This window comes from Tursiops truncatus, chromosome 6 (assembly GCF_011762595.2).
Source record: "Tursiops truncatus isolate mTurTru1 chromosome 6, mTurTru1.mat.Y, whole genome shotgun sequence".
NCBI lineage: Eukaryota > Metazoa > Chordata > Mammalia > Artiodactyla > Delphinidae > Tursiops > Tursiops truncatus.
The window spans coordinates 15,948,314-15,972,234 of record NC_047039.1 but is presented as its reverse complement, the minus strand read 5'-3'; the positions used below and the strand labels follow the sequence as shown (position 1 = coordinate 15,972,234).

At 45.5% G+C, this 23,921-nt stretch overlaps 1 protein-coding gene across 12 annotated transcripts in view; it reads right to left on the bottom strand.

Moving 5' to 3' along the window:
• BIN3 (bridging integrator 3) overlaps positions 1–23,545 on the bottom strand; it is a 44,361-nt gene extending 20,816 nt beyond the window's left edge. For 3 of the 12 annotated variants that reach the window (XR_012332406.1, XM_073805849.1, XM_073805857.1), the window contains exons 1-2: positions 23,423–23,545; positions 531–579 (exon numbers count right to left, since the gene is read on the bottom strand). Coding sequence is in view for 4 of the 12 variants with exons in the window: in XM_073805849.1 (XP_073661950.1) it covers positions 531–579; positions 23,423–23,430 (57 nt within the window). In the remaining 8 variants the exon portion in view is untranslated. Of the gene's footprint in view, positions 1–530; positions 580–876; positions 1,191–23,422 lie in introns of those variants that run through there. The other 9 variants (XM_073805855.1, XM_073805853.1, XM_073805856.1 and 6 more) reach the window with 7 other exon arrangements.
• Positions 23,546–23,921: the final 376 nt, after the last annotated feature.

The window sequence follows — 23,921 nt, the reverse complement described above, 5'->3', positions numbered from 1 at the left end:
TAAAACAGAGACAAAAACTGTGGACTTACAAAGGGGTAGGATTCAATCATGCCCTCCCAGTGAGTGGCTCCGGGTCTTGGCTAAGAATGAATGAAGCAGCAGAGAGAAGGGGACCTGGACATCCCAGGGAGGCTTTCTGGCCTTTTACGCAGCCTGAGGGGGCGGCAGACAGAAGCCTGGGACGTGTCCTTGGCGGGAGCCTATGTCTCAGGAACCCTTTCAGGAAAGTGCAGACTGTCACGCTAGACCCCAGTGCTGGGCTGTTCAGAAGCAGGGTGTCTGTCCTCACTTTGTAACCCACCTCTTCCACCTGCCCAAGGAAGGGGAGGGGCCCAGGCTGACCTGAGGGAGGAAAGTGTCCCGGGATAGGAGGGCCCTATACGCCCCCGCCTGTGTGAGGTTCTAGAGCAGCACGACTGGGAATAATAAGGCCTGGGTTCTGCCTTCCCAGCACCACCATTCACTGAGTCAAAGCTCCGGTTCTACACAAAGGCCACGTGAGTCTCGGAGTGAAAGAACTGGTTACTCACTGTTTTGGGGACAATCTGTTTCTTGGGCTGCCCAATCTTGAAAGGAATCCTGTAAGACAAAGAGTCAAAGAGGAAGGTTAGGAGAAATGGGGAAGGATGTGGCTGAAAAGACTTGATGAGGTACGGCCACTTCCCCCCTGGAAGGAGTGCCTCACTCCCGGGACTCGTACCACGTGCCTGCGGGTCTAGGACCATCAGCAACCAGGCTGGGCTCCAGGAGAACGGTCCCCCATGGACAGAATCAGATGGAGGTGCCCCAGGGCATCTTTCTCTGCAATGTCTACATACATTGCAAAGGTGAAGGCAGGAAAGGTGAGATACTGTACTAGTAACAGTCACTACAAACCTTGTGTCTTGAGGAGCTGTGAAGTCAGAGGTTGCAGGCTCACCTGGACAGCTATCATCCTTGAAAACATGCCTTTAAAAAACACCGCAAAGCCCACTATCATCTGTAGCAGGTGCTTCCCTACTTCTCTATAGAGAGACAGACTGTGGAGGGCTTCTTGTGGGGCTGGGGAGAGATGACGAATTGTAGGAGCACTGAGGACCAGTCAGGCTGGGTTACTTCCCGCGAGAATTGACAACATCTAAAGAAAGCTAGCTTGGAGAAGAATCTGAATCCAGTTCAAGTCTGCCCTGAACTTGCTGGGAAGCTCTGCACCTCAGGTTCCCCACTCGGAAATGGAAGAAGGTGTGGCATAATGGAAGGAAGGTCATGGCCCAGGAGTGAAACCCTGAGCGCTAACCCCGCCTCCACCCCTGAGGAGCAGGACGCCAGGAAATGACTGCACCGGGACTTAATTTCCTACTCTGTGAAACAAGAGGGTTAAACTGGGTAATCTAGAAGCTTCCTTCAAGCGCTGAAAATTCTCCCATCCTACAGTTCTGAGAATTAAAGAAGCCACAGGGCATCCCCACAGCTACAGAAACGCGGCTTCTCCCACCAAGGTAGGAGTGAGTTAAGCATCCCTGGCTGGGATCAGCTCAGGGAAGAGCCCTGAGGGTGCAGGTTGGACCCCACTCTCACTGCTCTCCTTCCAGTGCTCAGGACCAGTGGTCCCTTCCATTCAAACCTCCCGCTCCCACTCCTTCCCCCCACCCCCTCCACCAGGCCCCTCCCTCCACACCCCCCTCTCCCCAAGCCTGGCTTCTCTTGGCCCATACTGACCAACACTGCTGCTAAGCCCAGTGGTATAATTAACCACCGATAATAACCCCAGACAACGATCTGGTTGAGAGGATGGGCCAGCCTGAGTCACAGCAGTTTAAATATAATTTCTGGAGGACATCCTGTTTATTGTTAATCCAGCCCCGTAATTTCGGAGCGTTAACCCTTTGGGGGCTGGCTGATTCACGTGGCTTCGGTAAACAAATAACCTCTGGCTATGTAATTACCAAGGGAAGGTAAGCTATGGAATTGAAAAGGAAAGAAAAAATGAAATTGCCATTTCCCTCGCTCAGACCTGAAGAAGAAAGGTTAAGGGGACAGGAGAGCCTTAGTCCTCTCCCCCCGCAACAGTTACTTCTGCCCAAATCAGGGACTCGAGCTGACTGACACAATGGTTTTGGACAGTGAGCAACTGCCCGCAAGGACCATTTTGGTGACAGTGCAAATGAGGTCCTGGTGGCATTGCAAAAAGACCGCTCCTGCTCTGTGTGAAGCATGTTGCCATATAAAAAGCTCTGGACCAGGAATCAGAAACCCTGGTCTTGGGCTTCCCTCATGGCGCAGTAGTTGAGAGTCCGCCTGCCGATGCAGGGGACGTGGGTTCGTGTCCCGGTCCGGGAAGATCCCACATGCCACGGAGCGGCTGGGCCCGTGAGCCATGGCCGCTGAGCCTGCGCGTCCGGAGCCTGTGCTCCGCAACGGGAGAGGCCACAACAGTGAGAGGCCCGCGTACCGCAAAAAAAAAAAAAAAAAAAAGAAACCCTGGTCTCTGCCTCTGACTAGTTTCTTAAACAAACTATAAAACAAAGGAGCTGGACTACGTAGCCCTTTCAGCTTACCTAAAACTTGAATTCTAAACTGAATCTCCATTCCAAGAACATGGGGAGCGGAATGCGCATTCTAAAGAGCCCTCAGAGCGGTCCTCAAAGTGCCTCTAACGTGGCGTCTAGTACTACAGACTAGCTACAAAGGAATTAGGAACTTAGATTCCATTATTTGTGGTGCCACAGCCTCTCTCTAAATCTTAATTTGGAATCACAGTATTTTTAGAGCTGCAAGTTACCATAGAAATTTTTCCAGTTCAACCCTCTCATTTTGGAGATGCGGAAGCAGATCTGGAGGGGTTCAGTGACTAGCCCAGGGTCACTCAGCAACAGGACCCAGAACAAACAATCAGGGTTGTGATTTCTTGTCCAGTTTTCTACTACTCACAGTTCAATACTCTTTCACGTAGATATGTCATATGTGTTTGAAGGAACTAGGAAAAAAATCATCTGGTCAAAATACCTAATCTTAAAATACTATGGAATTTAGAAAGGGTTCATTGTTAGAAGCCTGGAAATGAAAGAGGACCGTGTTATCAGGAGGAGGCTAGTGCTGAACTGGGTGCTTCTGCACAAATGAGAGGCCGTGTGAACCGTGTAGAAGGAACCGGGCCTCTGTAATCTCACTGCGGCTACTGACAATCACCTATAACTTTATCATATGATTCTGATTAGTTTTCACCTCACCTCTTCAAAAGCCATCTCCCTGCCTGAAGAATGCCTTAAAAAAAAAAAAGTAACTTTTGATTAGAAAAGTTTTAGATTTACAGAACAATTGTAAAGACAGTACCTAACTCCATATACCCCACACCCAGTTTCCCTTATTATTAACATCTTATATTCATATGGCATACTTGTCACAATCAGCAAACCAATCCTGAAATATTAAAGTCTACACTTTATTCAGATTCCCTTAGTTTTCACCTAACGTCCCCTTTAAGTTCCAAGACCCCAGCCAGGTTGCCGCATTCCATTTAGTCATTGTCTGCTCAGACTCCTCCTGGTATTTTCTCAGACTTTCCCTGTTTTTGATGACCTGGACAGTTTTAAGGAGTGATGGTCAGGTACTCTATAGAAATGGCCCTCAGCTGGGACTTGTCCGCTATCTTTCTCATGACTAGACTGGCGTTACAGGTTCTGGAGGGAAGGGGTGAAGTGCCACTCTTGCCACATCATACTGAGGGCTCGAGCCATCAACCCGACTTCCTACTGCTGATGTGAGTCTCCGTCACTGGGCTGAAGCAGCCTTTCCCGGGATTCTCCGATATATGGTCCCCCTGCCACAACACCCCCACCTTTGGAAGGAAGCCACTGGGCACAGCCCACACTTAAGAAATGAAGAGTAATACTCCACCTTTTTGCGGGCAGAGTATTGGCATAAGTTATTTGGGATTCTGCATGGGAGATTTCTGTTCTCTATTTATTTATTCAGTCACTTATAGCAGTATAAATACATCGATATTTATTTTATATGGGTTATAATCCAATCCTACTTTATTCTGTTGCTCAAACTGTTCCAGCTTTGGCCACTGGGAGCTCCTTCAGTTGCCTCCTGTGGCTTTCTGACATACCCACATCAGTGTGTGTGCGTGTGTGTGTGTGTGTGCACGTGCGTGTGTGTGTTTTGTTTAGTACTTCCTTGTTTTCTGGACTATGAACTGCTCCAGGCTTACCCTGTACATTTCCTGAGCCAGCCCTAGAACTGGTCGAGGAACTTCCTAAACCAGCAGTCACTGTGCCTCTATAATATGGTCTCAACCCGCCTTTTAGTTTCCCTTCCCATTCACCCAGTACAACTACTCTGATTCAGCCAAGTGGCTGTTCCTTTATCCCCCAAATCTAGACGCCTTGTAAACAACTTCCTGTCCCAAAGTGGAGGTCCATGTTTTAGTGCCAACATATCATTAATAATTTCATCAGGACAAAAGGCATAAAACTTGGACTGTCCAGGGCAACTGGGACATACGGCCACCCCACCCAGAGGGAACCTTTCCCTTCTCCTGGCTTCATCGAAGCTGTTCTGACTCCCAAACCTTGCTTACCTTCTTCAAAATGTCTACGACTTTATTAGGCATTTAAAAATATTCTACCTTTTACAGTTGATTACAGTTCATCTCTTTAAAAAGTAAAGCATGTTCATCAGAGAAAACTTGAGAAAGTACAGAAGGCCTAAAAGAGAGAGAAGAGAGGGAGAGAGAAAGAGAAGGAAAAGAAGGAAAAGAAAAAACTCCAAAATAGCCCTCTGTCTCATATTGAAAAGATAACCAAGGTTAATGTTTTGGTGTTAATTATATTTTAAACATTTTCAGAAAGAAAAAAACCTGAAGCTGATATGCCAAATGTTAGTAGTTAATTCCGGGTGGTGAGAATATGATTACTGTTTTCTTTTTTGCACTTTCCATATCTCTCAAATAAACTGAAGAAAAAAAAAATCCCTTAAGTTCTTTTCCTTGACTATAAAAATAACACCTGATCAGTGTCAAAAACTTGGAAAACCACAAAGGACAAACACACACACACAGATACAAATACACAAAATCCCAGAGAAAAAGTAATACCCCAAATTTCAGTGTGTACAGCATATGCATATTGACACAACTTTTAAAAAAAATAAAGGAAACATATATCAGGAGTGTTTTTATATGCCAATACACAAGTTTTCATCAGCCTGACTTTTAAGAGCTACCTAGTATTTCATTAATCAACTGTATCACTAATTTTCTTTTTGTAACCCACATGGCTTACATTATCATTTCAACTGCCTCAAGTTTTTCTTCTAATATAAACAAAAACCAACGGCTAAATCTTTGGGCATATCAAGGATTAGTCACATAGGATAAATTCTTAGTATTGGAATTGCTGGGTCAAAGGATGCATGCAGGTTCAAGGCTTTGATTCGCTTGCCAAATTGCCCGAGACAGGCTGAAACAGTTTACATTTTTTAAAGGATTGAAATCATTTACCACCAGTCCCAGGATTTTTTTCCTGTCTTAACGTTTACCTTTCCATTTTGTACGTGTGTGTGTTTAATGTACAGAGGCTTTTAATTTGTATGAAGCGAAACTGCCCAAATCTGTCTCTTCCCTTTATGATTTCTTCTTTTGGTGTCATACTGAGAAAGACCTGCCTCTTCCACTCCAACACAGAAAAATTTCACCTGGACCTACTTTTTCCTTTTATGATTTCCTTCTACTAATCTAAGTTTTGCCCTTATCAAAGTTATACATGTGCATAGTTTAACAAGGCAACAATGTCTGCTAAGTAAAACATTAGGTTCTAGGCTCCCCTAAACTCAATCGCCTGTGATGAGCACTTCTAGCGTGGCTGGTTTTGTTTTGTTTTTGATATGTACCTTTGCATCTCTAAATAAAAATGCGCGCATTACCACCCTGTGGTGATTAGGTTTTAGGCCCTAGCTGTTGACTTTTTATCTTGGAAGAGGAAGATTTAACTAAACAAAAACACACACCTCTTTTGGGTCTTCACCCCTATTACCCAAAGGCACATTTGCAACTCTGCCTTCTCAATAGAGGTATACTGTGATCTGGTTAGAGCAATGCGAAATACACTATTAGGAACAGAACATGGTTTGTTTTCCTTCCTGCATGTGGCAGCCAGCAGACTGTTCAGCTTCAGCCAAACCTTCAGGAGACTGTGGCGTTCCCAAGCCAAAACCCCCAGCCGAGCCACTCCCAAATTCCTGACAATCAGAGACTGGTATTATTGTTGGGAGGCACTAATTTGTGGGGTAATCTGTTCCACAGCAATACAGAACTAAGAACACTGCACAAGTTTCCCTAAAAATAATTTTTCCTTTTCTTTCATATGCTTCATCTTCTAGATGTTTATCCCTAATCCTCTCTCAGTTGTCTAAATCTACTCAATACATTCATGCGTATCAGGTGTCCTATCATTTTCCCTTCCTGAAGCAGTCTCTACTGGAGCCTTGGACCTGCTCGGGTCTGGACGGGCTGCCTCCACTCTGGGCTCCCCTGTCACCGCCCTCACAGGGATTCCTTCCACCTCTCTCCTAGGATCTTTTCCACCTGGATTCCATGTCTTCTCCTTTCTTGGTTTACTCCTCATCTGGGTGGAGAAAAAGTGTGAGGGAGATCAGTTTTGAGACTGCGCAACCCAAACCCCTTTTATCCTATCCTCACACGAGTTAGTTTTGACTGGGTATAGAATTATAGGCTGGACATGATTTCTTTCAGAATCTCAAAGGCACTGTTTCACTGGCTTCTCATTTCCCAGTGCTGCTGTGGTGGTGAAGTCTGAAGCCAATCTGACTCCCAACCTTTGTATGTGACCTGCTTTTTATCTTCTTCATGCCAGCTTCGAGGGTCAGATGTGTGTCTCCCGTGTTGCAAAATTTCACAACGATGTACCTTGGGGTCTGTTTTTATCCATTGTGCTGGGGGATACACAGGACTCTTTCGAGTTGGCAATTTATAATCTTTAGTTCTGGGATTAAAGGAAACTTTGTTGCTACTGACCACTCCCCCCACACCCATTTTCTCTGTTTCTTATTTCTGAAATTCTTATAATTCTGATGCTGACCCTCTTTGGCTGGTCCTCTAATTTCTCTATTTTTCAATGTTTCCTTATCTTTTAATATTTCTAAAGAGTTTTTCATTTCTGCTGCCATGTTTTTAATTTCCAACAGCTCTTCTTAATTTTCAGGATGTCCCTTTTTTTTTTAAAATGGTACCCTGTTTTTATTTCTTGGATGCCTTATCTGAAAATCTTAATGATAGCTTTGAAAAAAGTTTCTTCTTCCTTTATAGTCTCAGTTTCCCTTCAAGTTGGTTTTGTGTTTCTTTTAGTCTCCATTTTTCATATTAAACATGTCCCTTGGATGAGTGGTAATTCTTGGTTGTCTTCTCCAATATATGAGTGGGGACCAAAACGCTGACTAGAAGCTGTAAGTACATGAATAACGTCTGTCTATTGTGTGGGATGATCTGGCTGAGAAGTTTTGTGGGGGATCCTCGATGCCAGTTTGTACTCTTTTCTCCAAGGGAGGTAAAATTCCCTAGAGAAGATTCTTCCACTGTCTTGGACTGGGAATAAAGGCCCAGCTCACTGTTCTGGGAGCGGAGTAGAAGAGGCTGTGTGTGTGTGTGTGTGTGTGTGTGTGTGTTTGTGTGTGTGTGTGTGTGTGTGTGTGTGTGTGTGTGTAAGAGGATGTGTCAGCACTCCACATGCATTCATCCACTTCATCCTCCTATGAAGTCCTGCCCTCACCTGTGCTTGAAGCGGATCTGGGTTTTGTGGGCCTGAAGCTTACACAATTTTGCATGCCCTTTAAAAAAGAGAGATTACAAAACTGCAAATATAAAAATAGGCCTGAAAGTGGATGTTTATTTAAACAGAGAAAAGAACATTATAAATTACAAGCTATAAAAGCTGACAAATAACATGAACATCAGAAAATCAAGAATAACCTAATATTTTTATTAATCATCTGCCTGACACACCTTTATGTTTATTTCTGCACATTTTTTTGGCTGCATAGTCTATGATTGCCTCTTCATGTGACACAGAGTTGATAAATCATTTCCTTAGAGAGAAAAGACACATAATTCAGCCTTTTCTCTAGTAGCGTTGATTGAAATTTGCTTTCTATTACTGACAGTTTAGAAAAGCTTTTTTTTCCAGCTTACTGGTAACATATAAATATAAACTTTAGGATTGTTGTAAAATTTAGGAAAATCTCATGTTTCTCTAATAAATAAACTATAAGATTTCAGGCCACATTTCAAATTTTCTTGTACAATGACTAATCTTAAATGCTCTCTGAATTAATGAGAGTAACTGGTCTGTCACTGAGGTCCTAGTAGGAGGGTATGAGTTTTATGTTACCTTTGTTATGTCTTTCATGTTACATCCACTAGAAATTTAAATGTTTTAGCAATAGGTTCATGTAATTTGCTCCTCCTCTTCATTAACTAGATCATCAGATAATCATCACTCCTATCTAAAACTGATCTTACTCTCTTAATGAATTACTAGCTTTTGGTACAATGTGACAATGTTTTGTTACACTTTACATGATTTCAGAGTAATATCTATTGATTTCATTCTCACCTTTGTCACTTTTGTTTTGTGTTCTACTTTTATCCAATTTTTCTCTTAGCTATAAAATACATTTGAAGATGATCAAAAAAGGTATCCTTTGTGCGCTTCCAACTCAGGACTCTAATTTCTCACTTGTTTTATGTTTTTCAAAAATGTCTTTACAAACTGAAGTCAAAACAGCATACTCCCAATTCAACAACCCCCTCCAATCCTGTCCCATCCCAAAAAGGGTCTAGGCTACTCCAAAGCTGCCTGACATGAAGGGTAGTATAAAGAAGAAAAAGAAGGACCTAGAGATTGTCATACTGAGTGTAGTCAGACAGCGAAAGACAAATGTCATATGATATCGCTTGTATGTGGAATCTAAAAAAATGGTACAAATGAACCTATTTACAAAACAGAAATTCAGAAATTGAGTCACAGATGTAGAAAACACCCTTATGTTACCAAGGGGAAAAAAGGGGGGGGAGGGATAAATTGGGAGACTGCGATTGACATATACACACTACTATATATAAAACAGGTAACTAATAAGAACCTATTGTATAGCACAGGGAACTCTACTCAATACTCTGTAATGAGCTATATGGGAATAGAATCTAAAAAAGAGTGGATACGCGTGGCTGATTCACTTTGCCGTACAGCAGAAACTAACACAACATTGTAAATCAACTAGACTCCAATAAATAATTAATTTAAAAAAAAAAGAGGAAAGGAAGGCAGAGATATTCTTAGCTGAGTGCAGTATAAATACATTTTCGAAGTTTACAGAAACACAGGATCATTTGAACACATGGCTAGGGTTCCTTCTAGGGCCCTGGACAAGGTCCATGTAAGCGAGGGGCCCTGAGGCTTAAGCTTCATTAGTTTCACACAGTAAATCCACCTCTGTGTGCGCTAGTAGAGAAACTCCCTGCTTCACACTCTCCAGGGGTGGGGCCCCTTCATTCTTCTGCTAGGGTGAGGTGGGGACAGTGTCCAGTGAAATGGCGTTGGGGAGGAGATGGTAGGACTCTCAACTTATTCATAAGCAGCTTTCAACCAATCCCCCTGATCTGAGTGTTCGGCTTCAGCCCACTCCTAGAGGTACCTAGTGTCACCAGTTCCTGAACCTTTGAGGATTCTGTGATGGAAGTTCTTGGTTTTCCTAAATGCCAGTTCACCACCTGGCCTTCTGGGAACTGCCAAGTCAGTTACCCCATGTCACTGCATTCCAATCCCCAAATGTTGTCAATGTCTGTTCTATTCTCCCTGAATTGGTAGGTTTATGACTTAAAAAAAATCACCTCACTGTGCTTTGTGTGGGATTTCTGAGGGAGATAAAATAGATGTACATTATTATACATTATAATGTATAATGTGTTATACATTATAGATGTGTATGTAGTATGTTATTATATACACCTGGTTTTATCTCCTGCACAAATCCCACAATTTGTCACCTTTACTCAGAAACTGCTTTATTAATTTTAAATAACAACTTTATGAGATGTAATTCACATACCGTAACATTCATCCCTTTTAAAGTGTACACTTTGGTGTTTTGGCTGTATTCACAGAGTTGTGCAACCATAACTACAACTGATTTTATTTTTTTTGGCAACGCTGCGTGGCTTGCTGGATCTTAGTTCCTTGACCGGGGATCAAACCTGCTCCCTTGGCAGCGAAAGAGCAGAGTCCTAACCACTGGGCTGCCAGGGAATTCCCACCACTAGCTAATTTTAGAATATTTTCATCACCCAAAAGGAAACCCTGTATCTATTAGCAGTCATTCACCATTTTGTAGTGTGGTACAAAGACACTTTCAGGCTCCATGGATTTGCCTGTTCTGGACATTTCATATAAATGGAATTATATAACATGTGGCCTTTTGTGTTTTCTAATTTTTTAATATGGTGTAGGTAAGGACCCTACTTCATTCTTTTGCATGTGACTATCCAGTTATTCCAGTACCGTCTGTTGAAAAGACTATTCCTTCTCCATTGAACTGGCATCCTTGTTAAAAATCAACTGACCATCAGTATAAAGGTTTATTTTTGGATTCTCAATTCTATTCCATTGATCTACATATCTATCTTTATTGCTAGTACCACATTGTCTTAGTTACCATTGCTTTGTAGTAAGTTTTGAGATTGGGAAGTGTGAGTCCTCCAACTTTGTTCTTCTTCGTCAAGATTGTTTTCGCTATTCTGTGTCCCTTGAATTTTCATATGAATTTTAGTGGTTTGTCTTTTATATTTAAATCTTTACTCCATGTAGAGTTTGAGTGTATGGCTAACCAGTTGTTTTAACATGACTTAAAAAATAATCCATCTTTGGGACTTCCCTGGTGGCGCAGTGGTTAAGAATCCGCCTGCCAATGCAGGGGACATGGGTTCGAGCCCTGGTCCAGGAAGATCCCACATGCCACAGAGCAACTAAGCCTGTGCGCCACAACTACTGAGCCTGCGCTCTAGAGCCTGCGAGCCACAACTACTGAAGCCTGCCCGCCTAGAGCCTGTGCTCCGCAACAAGAGAAGCCACTGCAGTGAGAAGCCTGCGCACTGCAACTAGAGAAAGCCGGCTTGCAGCAACAAAGACCCAATGCAGCAAAAATAAATAAATGAATGAATTAAAAAAATAATCTATCTTTGAAAAATCATTTTATCAGCATTAAATACTTCCGCTCTATATCATAGATCTGTCTACTCTTTTGACAATAACACAAATTTAATTATTTAGGTTTAAAACAGATCTTGATACCTAGTAAGCAAATCCCTTCTCATTACATTTCTTTTTCAGGTAATTTGGCTATTTTAATTTTGTTTTCATATTTAAGATGAAATTCAAAATCATCTGCTGTGTTTCCCCTTCCAAATCAGGATATTAATTACTGAAAATACATTATATTTATAGATTAACTTTTGAAGAACCTACATCTTTATAAATATTAGGTTTGCTCATTCAGGGCCAAAATACTTCTCTCCAGTCATTCAAGTCTTTTTATTAAGCCCTTCAGTCTTAAGAGTTTTTTTTCACATAGGTCCTCTACATTTGTTTAGTTAAATATTAACATCCAAAAGTAACACTTATCTGTGAATTTTTTTGCCCTACACACGTCTTAGGTACATTCCATGGAATTTTATATTTTTGGTTATACTATAAATGGATTCTCTTTTTCATTTCATCTTCCTAGTACACAGGAAAGCTAGTGGGTGTTAAATATTTACCCCACAACCAATCACCACAGCTATACACCTAACCTACATAGCCCAAGAAATTTGGCTGGGGGAAAAAAAAAGAACTAATTGGGTTTTCCAAGTAGACAGTGATACCATTTTAAAATAATTGTAAAATTTCCCTCTTCTTCCCCAATATTTAATACCTATTTTTGTCTTGTATTACGGCATTGGCTAAAAATTACAGAAAAATGTTTTTCACTTTAGTAAGAATACCTCGAGTTTGATCTTTCACTATAAAATACGAAGAGGGCTCCTGGTTTATTTAGGAGGCTAATAGCAAGGAAATATTTTTCTGTTTCTAGTTTACTGAAAGATACAAAGACTGGATTTTTGAATTATATCAATGCCTTTTCAGCATGCATTTGGTGGACCTGTTGGTTCTCCTATGACCTAGTGCTGTGACGAACTGTGTGAATACATGTCCTAAGACTGAGCCATCCTTCCATTACTGAAGTGAGCTCTGCTTGGTTAAAGGTACAGGTTAATTAACTTTGATGTGCATACATCTTGCTTTCTGATTATGACACAAAAGCACCTCAAGGGTAGGGACTCAATGTTATGCTTCTCTGCAACTCCTGCCAAGTGCTGTACTAGGCACAGTGCTATTTTCAACCTTTTACTGAATGAACAGTCAGTAAATATGTATTAGGGGCCTCCTTCATGCCTAGCACTACACGAGGTTCTAGGGACATCAGGATGAATACGGCAGACTCATTCTATGATCTCATGGAGCTTATAGTCTGGCTTCATACACATAGTAAGCAGGGAATGAATGATTAAATGAATGAGTAAAATGAGTCTATTGGCCCAGGGGCCCTATCAAATACCATACTCTAATTTAGGGTTCCTGAAAAAAGCTACTCTTAGATCAGGCTATATAAAGAACAAAGAAAGGTAATATCATTGTCCTTGGTCTCCCAATCCTTACCTGAGTAAAATAAAACCTAAAAAGGCATCGCCAGCTACAAGTATCAGCCTGGGTCAAGGGAAAGTAAATTCAGTGGAGACGGAGAGAACGAAGCTGGCCTTTGGCACTGGCAGTAAAGCCTGGCAAAGATATCAGAGTATGGGTCAAGGGAAAACATTTTCAAGAGCCTGAGAGGAAATATGAAAGGAGAAGAGTCTCCTGGGTTTATTCTCAGGCTGCCAAAGAGCAAACGTACTCCACTCTGCCAGAGAAAGAGCCAGAAAACTGGGGCAGGTGCCCTGATGGAGGGATCGGATTCTCTGCCACTGACGTGAAAGATGGTGAGACGAAAGAGCAAAGCAACTGCATGTCAACTGACTCTTCTGCCTCTTCTTCTCCTTGACCTCTTGATTTCACCCTGCGGTCTAGGCCCCCGCAGGAACTCAGGGACGTCCTCAGGAGAAGCGACTGCTTTGGAAAGTGTGCGGCAAGACTGACAGTATCAGAGCATCTCAGAGCGGTGCTGTCCTGGCACGGCTGGGGCTCTGGGGCGGGGGGCTTCCAGACTTTTGTTCCTCCTCCTTCTCACAGCTTTCCTCAGGGCTCTCCCCCTGGAATCGGGCGGGTACGCAGAGATCCAGAGAGGAGACTGGGCTTGCTCCCCAGAGAATCTCTACGTTCTGGAAACCATCATGAAGGCTGTGAGCTTCCGGCCCCTGGAGTAGGATTCTTTACTTTGTTCTGCTTGCCATTCCATAAATATGAGCACCAGAGGGCAGGAGGAGGGATATTTTGGTCTCGGCAACAAAATGGAGAAAACATTTCTCTCAGCCCTACCCTTCTCCAACCCCCAACATGCCCCACCTCAAAAAAGAAAAAAAAAAGTTCTGTGTGTACAGAGGGAAAGGGGGGAAGAAAAAGGGTTCTATTTTCTTTCACAATAAAGAAAAGTCAACAGGATGTTCTCCAAAGCTACAAATATACTTTTTCAAACAGTAAATATCTCTATTAGCAGCATGATGCCAGTTGGCTAATTCTGTCTGTCTCAGGAAAACCTTTCCCCAAAAACTCCTGCTCTTGGGTAATGTCTATTTACAAAACCAGCTCTTGTGCATTTTCGATTTGCTAGGTTTCTCAATCTTTTGTTTCCCCACCCCCTCCACTGCAGAGGCAGAGACGAGAGGCAGGCCCGGATGGCAGCTGGGTGGGGATCCCCTGGTCACCCCAGCAGATTCCCCGAGCCCCACCTTCTTTGGAGAGTCCTCCACTCCATTACCAAGAACAGCTTAAAGAAGCTAAAACCTACCCCCTCCTCCCTGGCCTTCACTGGGCCTCCAGAATTTGTTTCTACTGAGCCTGAATGGGCCGAGGCCTTGCCCAGGGGTGGAGAGAACCCTGGAATGATTCAGTCAACCCAACCGTGTATCATCCCGATATCTCCAGCTGGGCAAAGATCACAGTTTTGGGGGTGGGGCGTGGGGGGAGGGGAGGGAGGTGAGAACGAAGGGAGGGCTGAGCAAAGAGTAGGAGGCAGCAGATAGTGGCTGAAATCCTGGCTCTCCGGGGAGTGGTCTGGGCCTGAGTCACTGTCTCGGCAAGAGCAGGAAGGTGGGCGAAAGGCAGCAGCTTCTGCAGGCTGGAAGGACAAGCCCCTCCTCCCCCATCCTTCTGTCACTCTATCCTCCGGTCGCTGCCTTCTCTGGTCTGAGGCCCCACCAAGGCTACCACCACCTTGACAATCGGAGAGAGCAAACAGTGGGCCGGGGCCAGGGCAGGGTTTATGGAGAGTCAGCTGGCTCCGGCGGAGCAGCTGCTTGTTGGATGCCATCCTCTCTGAAGGGCCAGCTGGCCACAATGCCCGGGGCCAAGGAAAGTTCAGCCCAAGCAAGGACGTGAGAGACCCACCCCATCAGAAGGGGAAATGGCCTGAGCTGTGAAGGATCCATTTCCAGTGCCTATGACCATAGCCTCTCCAGCCCCACCTCAGTCCTTCCCCTAAATTAGCTGGATTCCGAACCAGAGCACAGACACCACCACTCTCGCTTGCCACCAGTCCGAGGAGGTATGTGTGTGTTTAAAAATAAAAGGCACGACTCTGTGACTTGGCTGATTTGTTACTTGACCAGAACAATGGCCCAGCTCAGCTGTGATCCCTCCTTCCCCATGCTCCCCGGGCTGACCGCTGAAAAGGAAAGACAGAACGAATCACAGAATGTTGAGTGAGATCATCCAATTAAAGTGATCATTTATTGAGCATCTACTATTGCCAGTGTCTGCGCTAGGTGCTTCCGATATGTCAGCTCATTCAGAGTGCTGCCCTCCCATATTTCACCCAAGAGACGGCGTACTGGATGAGGGGGTGGACTGTGGAGCCAGGCTGCCTGGGTTCAAGATCTGGCTCTGCCAGCTCTGAGACTTGGATAACTTACCTAATTTTCCTGTGTCTCAGTTTCCCTGTCTATAAAATAGGATCATAACATACCTATTTTATAGGGTCGCTGTGAAAGCTAAGTGAGTTTAATCTTTAAAATAGTTCCCAGCCTACAGTAAGCAGCCTGGGAGTACCTGTCGCAAAGATGATGGTGGTGGTATTTTGATGATGATGATCAAACTGAGGCCCAGATGGGGGACTTGCACAAAATTACACAGAGGTAAGTATGGTCAGGAAACCTGAAATGGTTGTTTTCTGTTTGGGGAGCACACAGGAGTCCCTGCCATAACCACCACTACCAGGTCCAAGTTAATATATTTGCTTAAAATTGAGTGGTGACTTCCTCGTGAGTAGGAAAAGGATTTGTGACACAAGTTTGGAGGCTGATGGAGTATCCAGAGGTCAAGAAAAGAGAGGAAGGAAGGCAATTCAGGGAGGTGGTTGGATTTTTTTTTTTTTGGCAGCTCTTTAAGAAACTCCTAATATTTGACAGACAAGTTACTACCTATTCTCATTCTAACCTGCTAAGATAAGAAGAAGTAGAAACTCGGTTTTCCCATTTTATAATAGGGAATCAGAAGACATTTGGAGGGGAAAGCCTTGTCCTGCCTACTGAACAAGCCAGAGAGAAGGCTCCTATGGCCTGACTTCCACTCTGATGGGTTCACAGTGGCTGAGGGCAGACACTCTGAGAAGCACCAGACCAGCTGAGGCACTAGCTCTAATCTCATTCTCACTCGTCCCTTACCAACCAGGAATCTTAAAAAGAGCTTTCACTCCACCGTTTCCTCTTCTCTGTTGAAGGTTTGGCCCCTAGAAGCAGAAGGAGGGCTGGGATGGAAACCCACTTCTAGGCCTGCCTGCCTCGGTCATCCCCAGCTTTTGGCCACAGGAGGCAATAATTCTCCTGCTATGAGGTCAGCCTTAGCCATGATACTGGTCAGGCTAGGCATGCGACAGTTACAGAAATATTGGAAACGCTCAGAAAATTATAGAGCAGAGCACATATAATAAATACTCATGTACCCACCACCTAGCATTGTCAAATTCTAACACTGAGCCGTACTTGCTTCGGGTCTTATTCTTCAAGCAGCACACCAGCACAGATACTGCTGAAGCTCCCTGAGTGTTCCAGCCTGATCCCATTTCCTTCCTTCCCTCCCTCCTGTTATCCTTGAGGTAACCACTACCCCGAATTCAGTGTTTATTAATCCTATACTTTTGCTTCATAAGTTTGAATCCATAAGCACAACATAGTGTTGTTTTACAGATCTAAACTTTATACAAATAGTACAACATTGAATGTATCATTTCCGAACTAGCCTTTTATGTTGGGCCTTATGTTTCTGAGATTTGCCCCTGCTGATACACATGGCTCACTTCATTCATTCTGACACTGCGTATTTCACTATGTAATGACACCATGTTTTATTTTCCCATTCTTCAGAGGCTAGACATGTATAAACAATGAAGCAGCGGACATTTCTGCTCAGGTCTCCTGCTGCACAGGTGCAGAAGTTTCTCTGGGTGAGGGGCAGGCCCGTCTTTGGCTGTGTGAGGCACTACAAAATCTCCCAGTGGTTGCGTCAGTTCCCCACCCCACTCAGCAGATGCCAGTTCCCACCGCTCCTCATCCTCAGATACTTGGCATTGCCAGACTAAATTGCCCATTTTTGCCAGTCTGATGGCTGTGAAATGACATTTCATTTCTCAATGTTGGTTTAATCTGCTCTCCCTGATTACTAATAAATGGAACATCTTTGTTTTTTTTTTTTGCGGTACGCAGGCCTCTCACTGTTGTGGCCTCTCCCGTTGCAGAGCACAGGCTCCGTACGCGCAGGCTCAGCGGCCATGGCTCACGGGCCCAGCCACTCTGCGGCATGTGGGATCTTCCCGGACCGGGGCACGAACCCGTGTCCCCTGCATCGGCAGACGGACTCTCAACCACTGCGCCACCAGGGAAGCCCAATGGAACATCTTGATTTAGGCTTTTGTCTACCTGGGTTTTCTTTTCTATATAAAGTGGTTGGCGGCTTTCAAATCTATGCAATAAGTTCTTATGCAGAACCAGCCAGCGTTCTTTACAGCCGCCCCTTCTGTATTCCTTATTTATAACCAATGACAAACAACCAAATAAAGAACACTATCTTTACCTGGCTGGAGTCACAGGTATAAGCTTCTAGTCTGAATATTTGTAATAAACTCCTAGAAAAGTGTTTTTCAAACCGGGGTGTGTAGAACACCCATCCCTCACCGATCATTTACACTGCTACACATCATTCCATTGTAAACATCTATCAAAATTAGTCATGAAATCAACTGAAGTGGGTCATGCTTTAAAAAACAAAATAAAACATAGTAGAAAATATCTGAGTGCATTGTACACATACAATGTGAAACTTATTTCGTGTGTGTGTGTGTGTTTGTGTGTCTGTTGATATCAAAGGCATTTCTGACTGCAAGCTGTGGTCAAAAACCTTCGGAAGCCACTGTCCAAGGTACCCCGCCCCCAACTCCATTCTTTCTCTTTTCTGAGTTATCCTGCAGACCACTGCCAAATTAACCTGACAAAAATCATTGCTTTTGCCCTGCCACTTCCCTGCTCAAAAACCTTCAATTTTCGGAAGCCTAGGCTCAATTTCAATTCCTCAGCATGGCACTGAAAGTGCTTACAGTATGGCCCCAACCAGAGTGCCAGCTTTCATCAATGAAGCTTCCACCCAAATCACTATTTACTAAACCCAAGCTGGCCTCCTGACTGCCTGCCCCCAACACTCTTCACGCATTCTGTCTCCACACACCCTTTTCACACCATTCTTCTAACCTGCACACCCCTCTCCTGTTCCCCACTGCAACAGGACACGCTTGCTACGTCAAGGTTCAGTTAAAATCACATCCTCTGCTTGAAGTCTTTCTTTCTGCCACAGGGACGTTTAGTGATCTGCCGTCATTCTTGTGAACCTCCGGCACTTTCCATACACCGGCCGAAGACAAGGATGGATTCTTAAAGCATTTTGAATGTCTCCCAGTGTTTAGCACAGGCCCTTGTACATTAAAAATGTTCGATACGCATTAAATCAACAAAGATTCATTGAGCGCTATCTGTGTGCAACAAACTATACTGGGCTCTACTTAATAGATTAGCCACCAGAATAATGGTTTGGGGAAAACAACTTTAATAGTTTAACTGCCAATTTGAAAGCTACCTCAACACATTTACTTAAAAGTATAATATACAAGAAAACACCTTTGACTGTGAAGCTGTGGGACTCAAGGTACTTGACTCTTTCCAACTACTCCAAAATCGGGAAAAGGTCCCTTCCCCCCTTGTTACGAAAGGCTGAAAGAAGAGTTTTACATTTGTTCCCAAAACAATGTTGAATATAGAATCTCATGGGTTCCTCATGGGGTCCCTGTCTTCTAGGCATTACTATGCTGTTTACACAGGAGGAAGAAGCTTGGGGAGAGCCTGGTCTGTCCAAAGTCACAGAAGCAAGTGATAAGGCTGCCCCATGCAGGGAGGCCCCAGAATAGGAAGAAGCTGAGATGGTCCAGAATACCTGGAGGTCTGCAGGACACAGGACTTCCTCTATCACTTTACCTGTGAAAACTGGTCACTTCCTCTAATTCACTACCAACCCGGTGGTGTCAATACGGCCTAGCAAAGTCAGACACCTTCCTTTGGGATCCAATCAGCTTGGGAATGGTCTTCCACTTTCCTAATCTTCCTGTTTAAGCACAGGGAGTACTCAGGAGATGCAGGTTTCAGTTCCAGTTCCACCAGGTGAGTGAATTCGGGTAAGTTGTCAAAGGGAGATAATCAGACCTGAACTGCAAAATTCAAAGGGTAGATGTGGGGATGATATCAGAGAATGGATGGGAAAGTACTGTGCAAAGTTAAAAGCACTATATGAATGTAAGATAGCACTGGTGATGCTAGAGGGAAAAGAGACTCCACCGAGAAAATGTTTGCAATTGCATGGATGGTTCCCTCTGATCCAGCAGTTTACCGTCCTTCCTTACATTCCATCCACTTCATTTGACAATTACCGATTAGGTACCCACTATGTGCAAGACAGTATGTGTACACACAGATGGAGAAGCTGTAGATCATGCTCTCACGGACTTTATGGGGGAAGAGGCGCACGTTTGTGATACGTGGATAGCGTGGGAGTACTACAAGAGAAGCACCATGGAGCTCGAGAATAAAGGAGTTTGGGTGGGGGAAGGGTGGGGAGGGGAGGGCAGAGAACAGAGACAGCCTCAGAGAGCCTCGGAAGCCACTTCTTCATGTTAACAATAGCACGCTTAGAGGCTCTTCACTTCAGGAAGTGGCCAGTAGCTTTTGCACATTTTTATCTTAAATTTTTTCCTGAGTGAAGGCAAGTCAGTAAATGGGAAGAAAGTCCTCATTCATACATTCTGTAAACATTTACTGATTGCCGGGAACAGCGCTAGGGATACAGTGGTGACCAAGAGACAGCCTCTGCTTTCAACAGCTCATGGACTAGTGGGCTGACTGAAAAGTAAGCCAAGAATTCAAGTACAGATGCTAACGGTGGTCAGAGGAGGGGCACCCCACTCAGCTTGGCAGGGTGTGGGGGGCCGTTCAGGGAAGACCCTCAGAGGAGCTGAAGCCTGCCCTGACTCTTTAAGGATGAGTGGATGTTGGCCTGGGGGATGGCGGGTGGGGAGGTGAGGGGAGTAAAGGGCATTTTGGGCAGGGGAATGGCACGCACAGAGGAGCAGGGGCACGAGAGACCAGGAGAAGCTTGGACACAGGAGTGAAGGGGGACAGCCAGATCCAGAAGGGCCTTAGTTAGGCCATGGCCTCCAGTCTCCAGTTAGTTAGGCCTTAGTTAGGCCATGGCCCAGAGTTAGGCCTTTATCCTGAAGATGATGGGGAGGGTATACATGGTGAGAACAGGAAAAAAAAAAAAAAAAGATGTTCCCTGAGGAATACCAATATTTAAGGGGCAGAAGAGCCCAGAAGAGTCAGAAAACAAAATAGCATCCGCAGGGTTTCCATTCTTTTTTTTTTTTTGCGGTACGCGGGCCTCTCACTGCTGTGGCCTCTCCCGTTGCGGAGCACAGGCTCCAGACGCGCAGGCTCAGCGGCCATGGCTCACGGGCCCAGTCGCTCCGCGGCATGTGGGATCTGCCCAGACCGGGGCACGAACCCGTGTCCCCCGCATCGGCAGGCGGACTTTCAACCGCTGCGCCACCAGGGAAGCCCAGGGTTTCCTTTCTTTTCACAACAGGTCTGGGTGACAAAGTATCAGCTGAGCTTATCCATTCCGTGTTATAAGTGGAGAAAACAAGACAGAGGAAGATCAGACGCCTAACCAGGCCACACTGAGAATGAGGGAACCAGAGCCTGAACTCAGCACTCCAACTCCTACCAAATTTATCTGCACTGACTTTAATTTCCTTCCTTCTGAGTCAGACTCCTGAACCTCTAGGTATAGGACGATTTCCTCCAGCAGTGCTCCTTTTTCCTCGTCATTGAAGCCTAAGATCACCATGAAGGTGTGTGGTTCCAAGGAAGGCTATGGGTCCTGGAGACAGCTAAGCAAGATTAAGGTCACTATCCTTAATTCCATTTAATTCTCCCTCCACACCATAATAAAGACACACAACACACACACACACACACACACACACACACACACACACACACGGAGAGGGGGGTGACACGGAGGAGGAAAGGTAAGAAAGCAGCACTTGGCTTGGGGCCAAGAGGTGGATCAGTGATCTGAGATGTAAACATCAAATGCCTTCCTCCGAGCAGAGCCCACCACTGGGCCACCTTGCTGAAAAGCAGATCAGTGGACGGATGGATGAGTAGATGGTACAGGAAGGCAGCAAGTGCCCACTAAACAAACAGGCGGTGGGCGGGCTGCATGCACTGAGGAAGCAGAGAACAAAGACCTCTCACTCTTCATGCAAAGTCCACAGTGTGCAAAGGGCACCAATATTGGACATTTCTCACTGTGACATTTTGAAAGTCCAGCCTAGCCCAGAACAATGGTTACCCTCTGGGGACCATGGGCCGCGTACCCCTAGGCCTTATTCGACGATGGCTGGCATATCCCATGTGCTTGGTGAACTTGACCTTGGGCATCAGACTCCCATGACGGCTCTACGTCACTCTGGTCTCTTCCCCCACTGAAAATTCCAATCTCGGATGAATGGATGGATTCATTCTGGGAGCAGGAAAACCACTCCAGGAGTGAATCAGAAGGACCCAGCCCTGGTCCCCTTGCCAGCCATTGAGCCAGGAACTGAGTGCAATTGTGTGCCCAGGCGCTGGTGCTATTCCCCTCTCAGGGAGAGAGGGTCAGGGGCCACACAAGAGATGACGTAGAAGCCCTCTAAGGAGGAAGAGAAAGGAACCTCAGCTTTGAGGGACAAAGCCACCCTTTTGGTTGTGACCCTCAGTCCAAGGAGGTGCCAAGATGTGTGTGTATTGTTAAATTAATTCTACTGGACAAAATCTCAGCTTTGGCTGGGCAGTTACTTGTCAATTTCAATTCTCTCCAGCCTGAAATAGGCTACTAGTTTTTCAGAAAAAGGATTTCTGTAAGACAGGTGGAAACAATGCGTCTCAGATCACCCAGAGACGACTCTACCTTTAGTGGCCTCTGCTCTACTCTTCTCCTGATTTGTGAAGGAAAGATCAATTCATTCTTAAGAATTGTAAATGCCAGTCTAGGCAACGTAAAGCACCTTGTACTGTCTGCTTTTGGAGACATTAGGTAAGAGAACTCCAAAGATTCAAGATGCAGCAGGCAAGAAGTCATCTACATCACAAAGTAAAGGGACCCAGGTTGATCCTTTAAGGAAGTAATCCCTCTAGGAAGGGGAATTGAAGGATTGCCACTATGCCCATCACTAACCAGGTTATAACAAGACGCGAAAGTTAGCTTTTTAAGGCTCCAGCCCCCTATCGGCCTCCTGGAGCAAAGGTGGAGGGAAAAGGAGCAGCTCCTGCTGGGGCTTGTTAGGGGGTTGCTCGGGGCTGACCCCCACGCGCTGGTGCTGTCTGACATCTGTCGGCCAATCTTCGTCTAAGAAGCTGGGGGGAGGAGGGGACAGAAATGGCTTACATTTTACATTACAGGGCTGTCCCTGACACTGAATGACATCAGTTGTCTGTGGCCAGAGCTTAGTCTCCATTGATGGCCAAATGTGAGGCTGCAAGCGCCTTCCTAAAGAATATTCTACCATCTTCACTCGTTCATAACTAGCTAATGTGCACTTTTCGTAAAGCAACAGGCTAGACTCTGAGGAGAGAGTGCAAACATGTACCCTATGCCAACGTAACTTGGATTCCAAAAGGACTGATTCATCTTGTACATCTCCGGGGATCAATGTATTCATACAAGCACACTTAAGTTGGATGCCCTGAGGTTTGGGTTGTGGATATACAGGCCCTCAAGCCTGAAGGTAAGGTCCTTTGGGCAAACTGAGTCTTACAAAAGAAATCAACCATTGAACATGATCAAGTGTCTACTATGAGCCAAGTATCATACAGTTCCATAGCAACGCACGTGCCAGCTCTGGAGTTGTGACTACTACTCTGAGGCTCCCTGGCTTCTTTTCTCATGGCTTGATAGTTCCCATAACATTTAAGCTTACTTACGTTAATTTAACAGGGAAAGCAAAGAGTGTGTAAGGCCCTGGAAAAAAAATTAGTCCAATCCCATAATGGGAGTGCGGGTGGCGTGTAATTCTGGCTCCTACCGAAAGAGAAGCAAGTTTTGTCTCTTGAAGACTAAGTGGAGCAAAGGCTACTCGTCTGAAAGCTAGGGGTTTTGATCCATGAGCTGGGCTCAGACGGCCAGAGTGAGGGCCACCTGGCAGTGGTGGAGAGATGCCCACGTGGGAAAGAGAAGTGGATATTTCTCAACGGATACTTAGTAAAGGAGGTAACAGGGGCGTCCCTCACTTCACGCAGCTGAGAGAAGACGGACGGGACCAGCACCTTGGTACAGAGTCAGCAAAGAGACGCGGGATCCCACTCTAAAGGGATCCCCCGCCCCACCTCCCGGTGAGGCCTGCCGAGAGCTGGAGCCTCCAGGAAAGCACCAGAGGAAAGCCCCTTGAACGACCCCAAGGGCTGGGCCAACTGGGCCCTGCTCCGGGGCAGAGGGTCCGCGGGCAGCGCGGGCCAAGGGACTCAAGTCGGACGGACGCAGGGCAAAGCGCATTGCAGGCCGGGGGCTCCAGCTGCCCCCGCCGCCTGGGCCCCACTCACCAGCTCATGGTCCCGAAGCTGGCCCTGCCGCCGGGGTCCTCAGCTGCACCTCGGTCCTGGGGGATCGCTTCCGGATTCAGCCAGTCTCCAGGAAGTGACGTGAGCCCCGCCCCCCTCTGCCCGGAAGAGGCGGGCCGGGAGGACGGGGCTAGACGCATTAACCCTTCCGCTGCCGCTGGCTTTCGCGGAGTTGCCCTGTCCCGCGACCCTCGCGCCTAGGCTTAGGGGCTCCAGAGGATTTAGCCTGTGGCGGGGGCATGAGGACCCCTGGGTGCGTTTTGTACCTTAAACGCTGACTTGGTAAAATTCTCCTCCACGGACTACACGTGTTGCTTAACCGGGAATTGCCTTAGTTTTTCAGTTTGTAAGGAGATTTCTCATCCAGGGACAGTAGCAGTAATTAATTGTCTAGCGGGGGCAGGGGGGAAAGGAGCGATGAAGGAGTGGGTGTGAGGGAGACTTACATTCACTCTACGGTCTTCTGTATCTTTTAAATTTT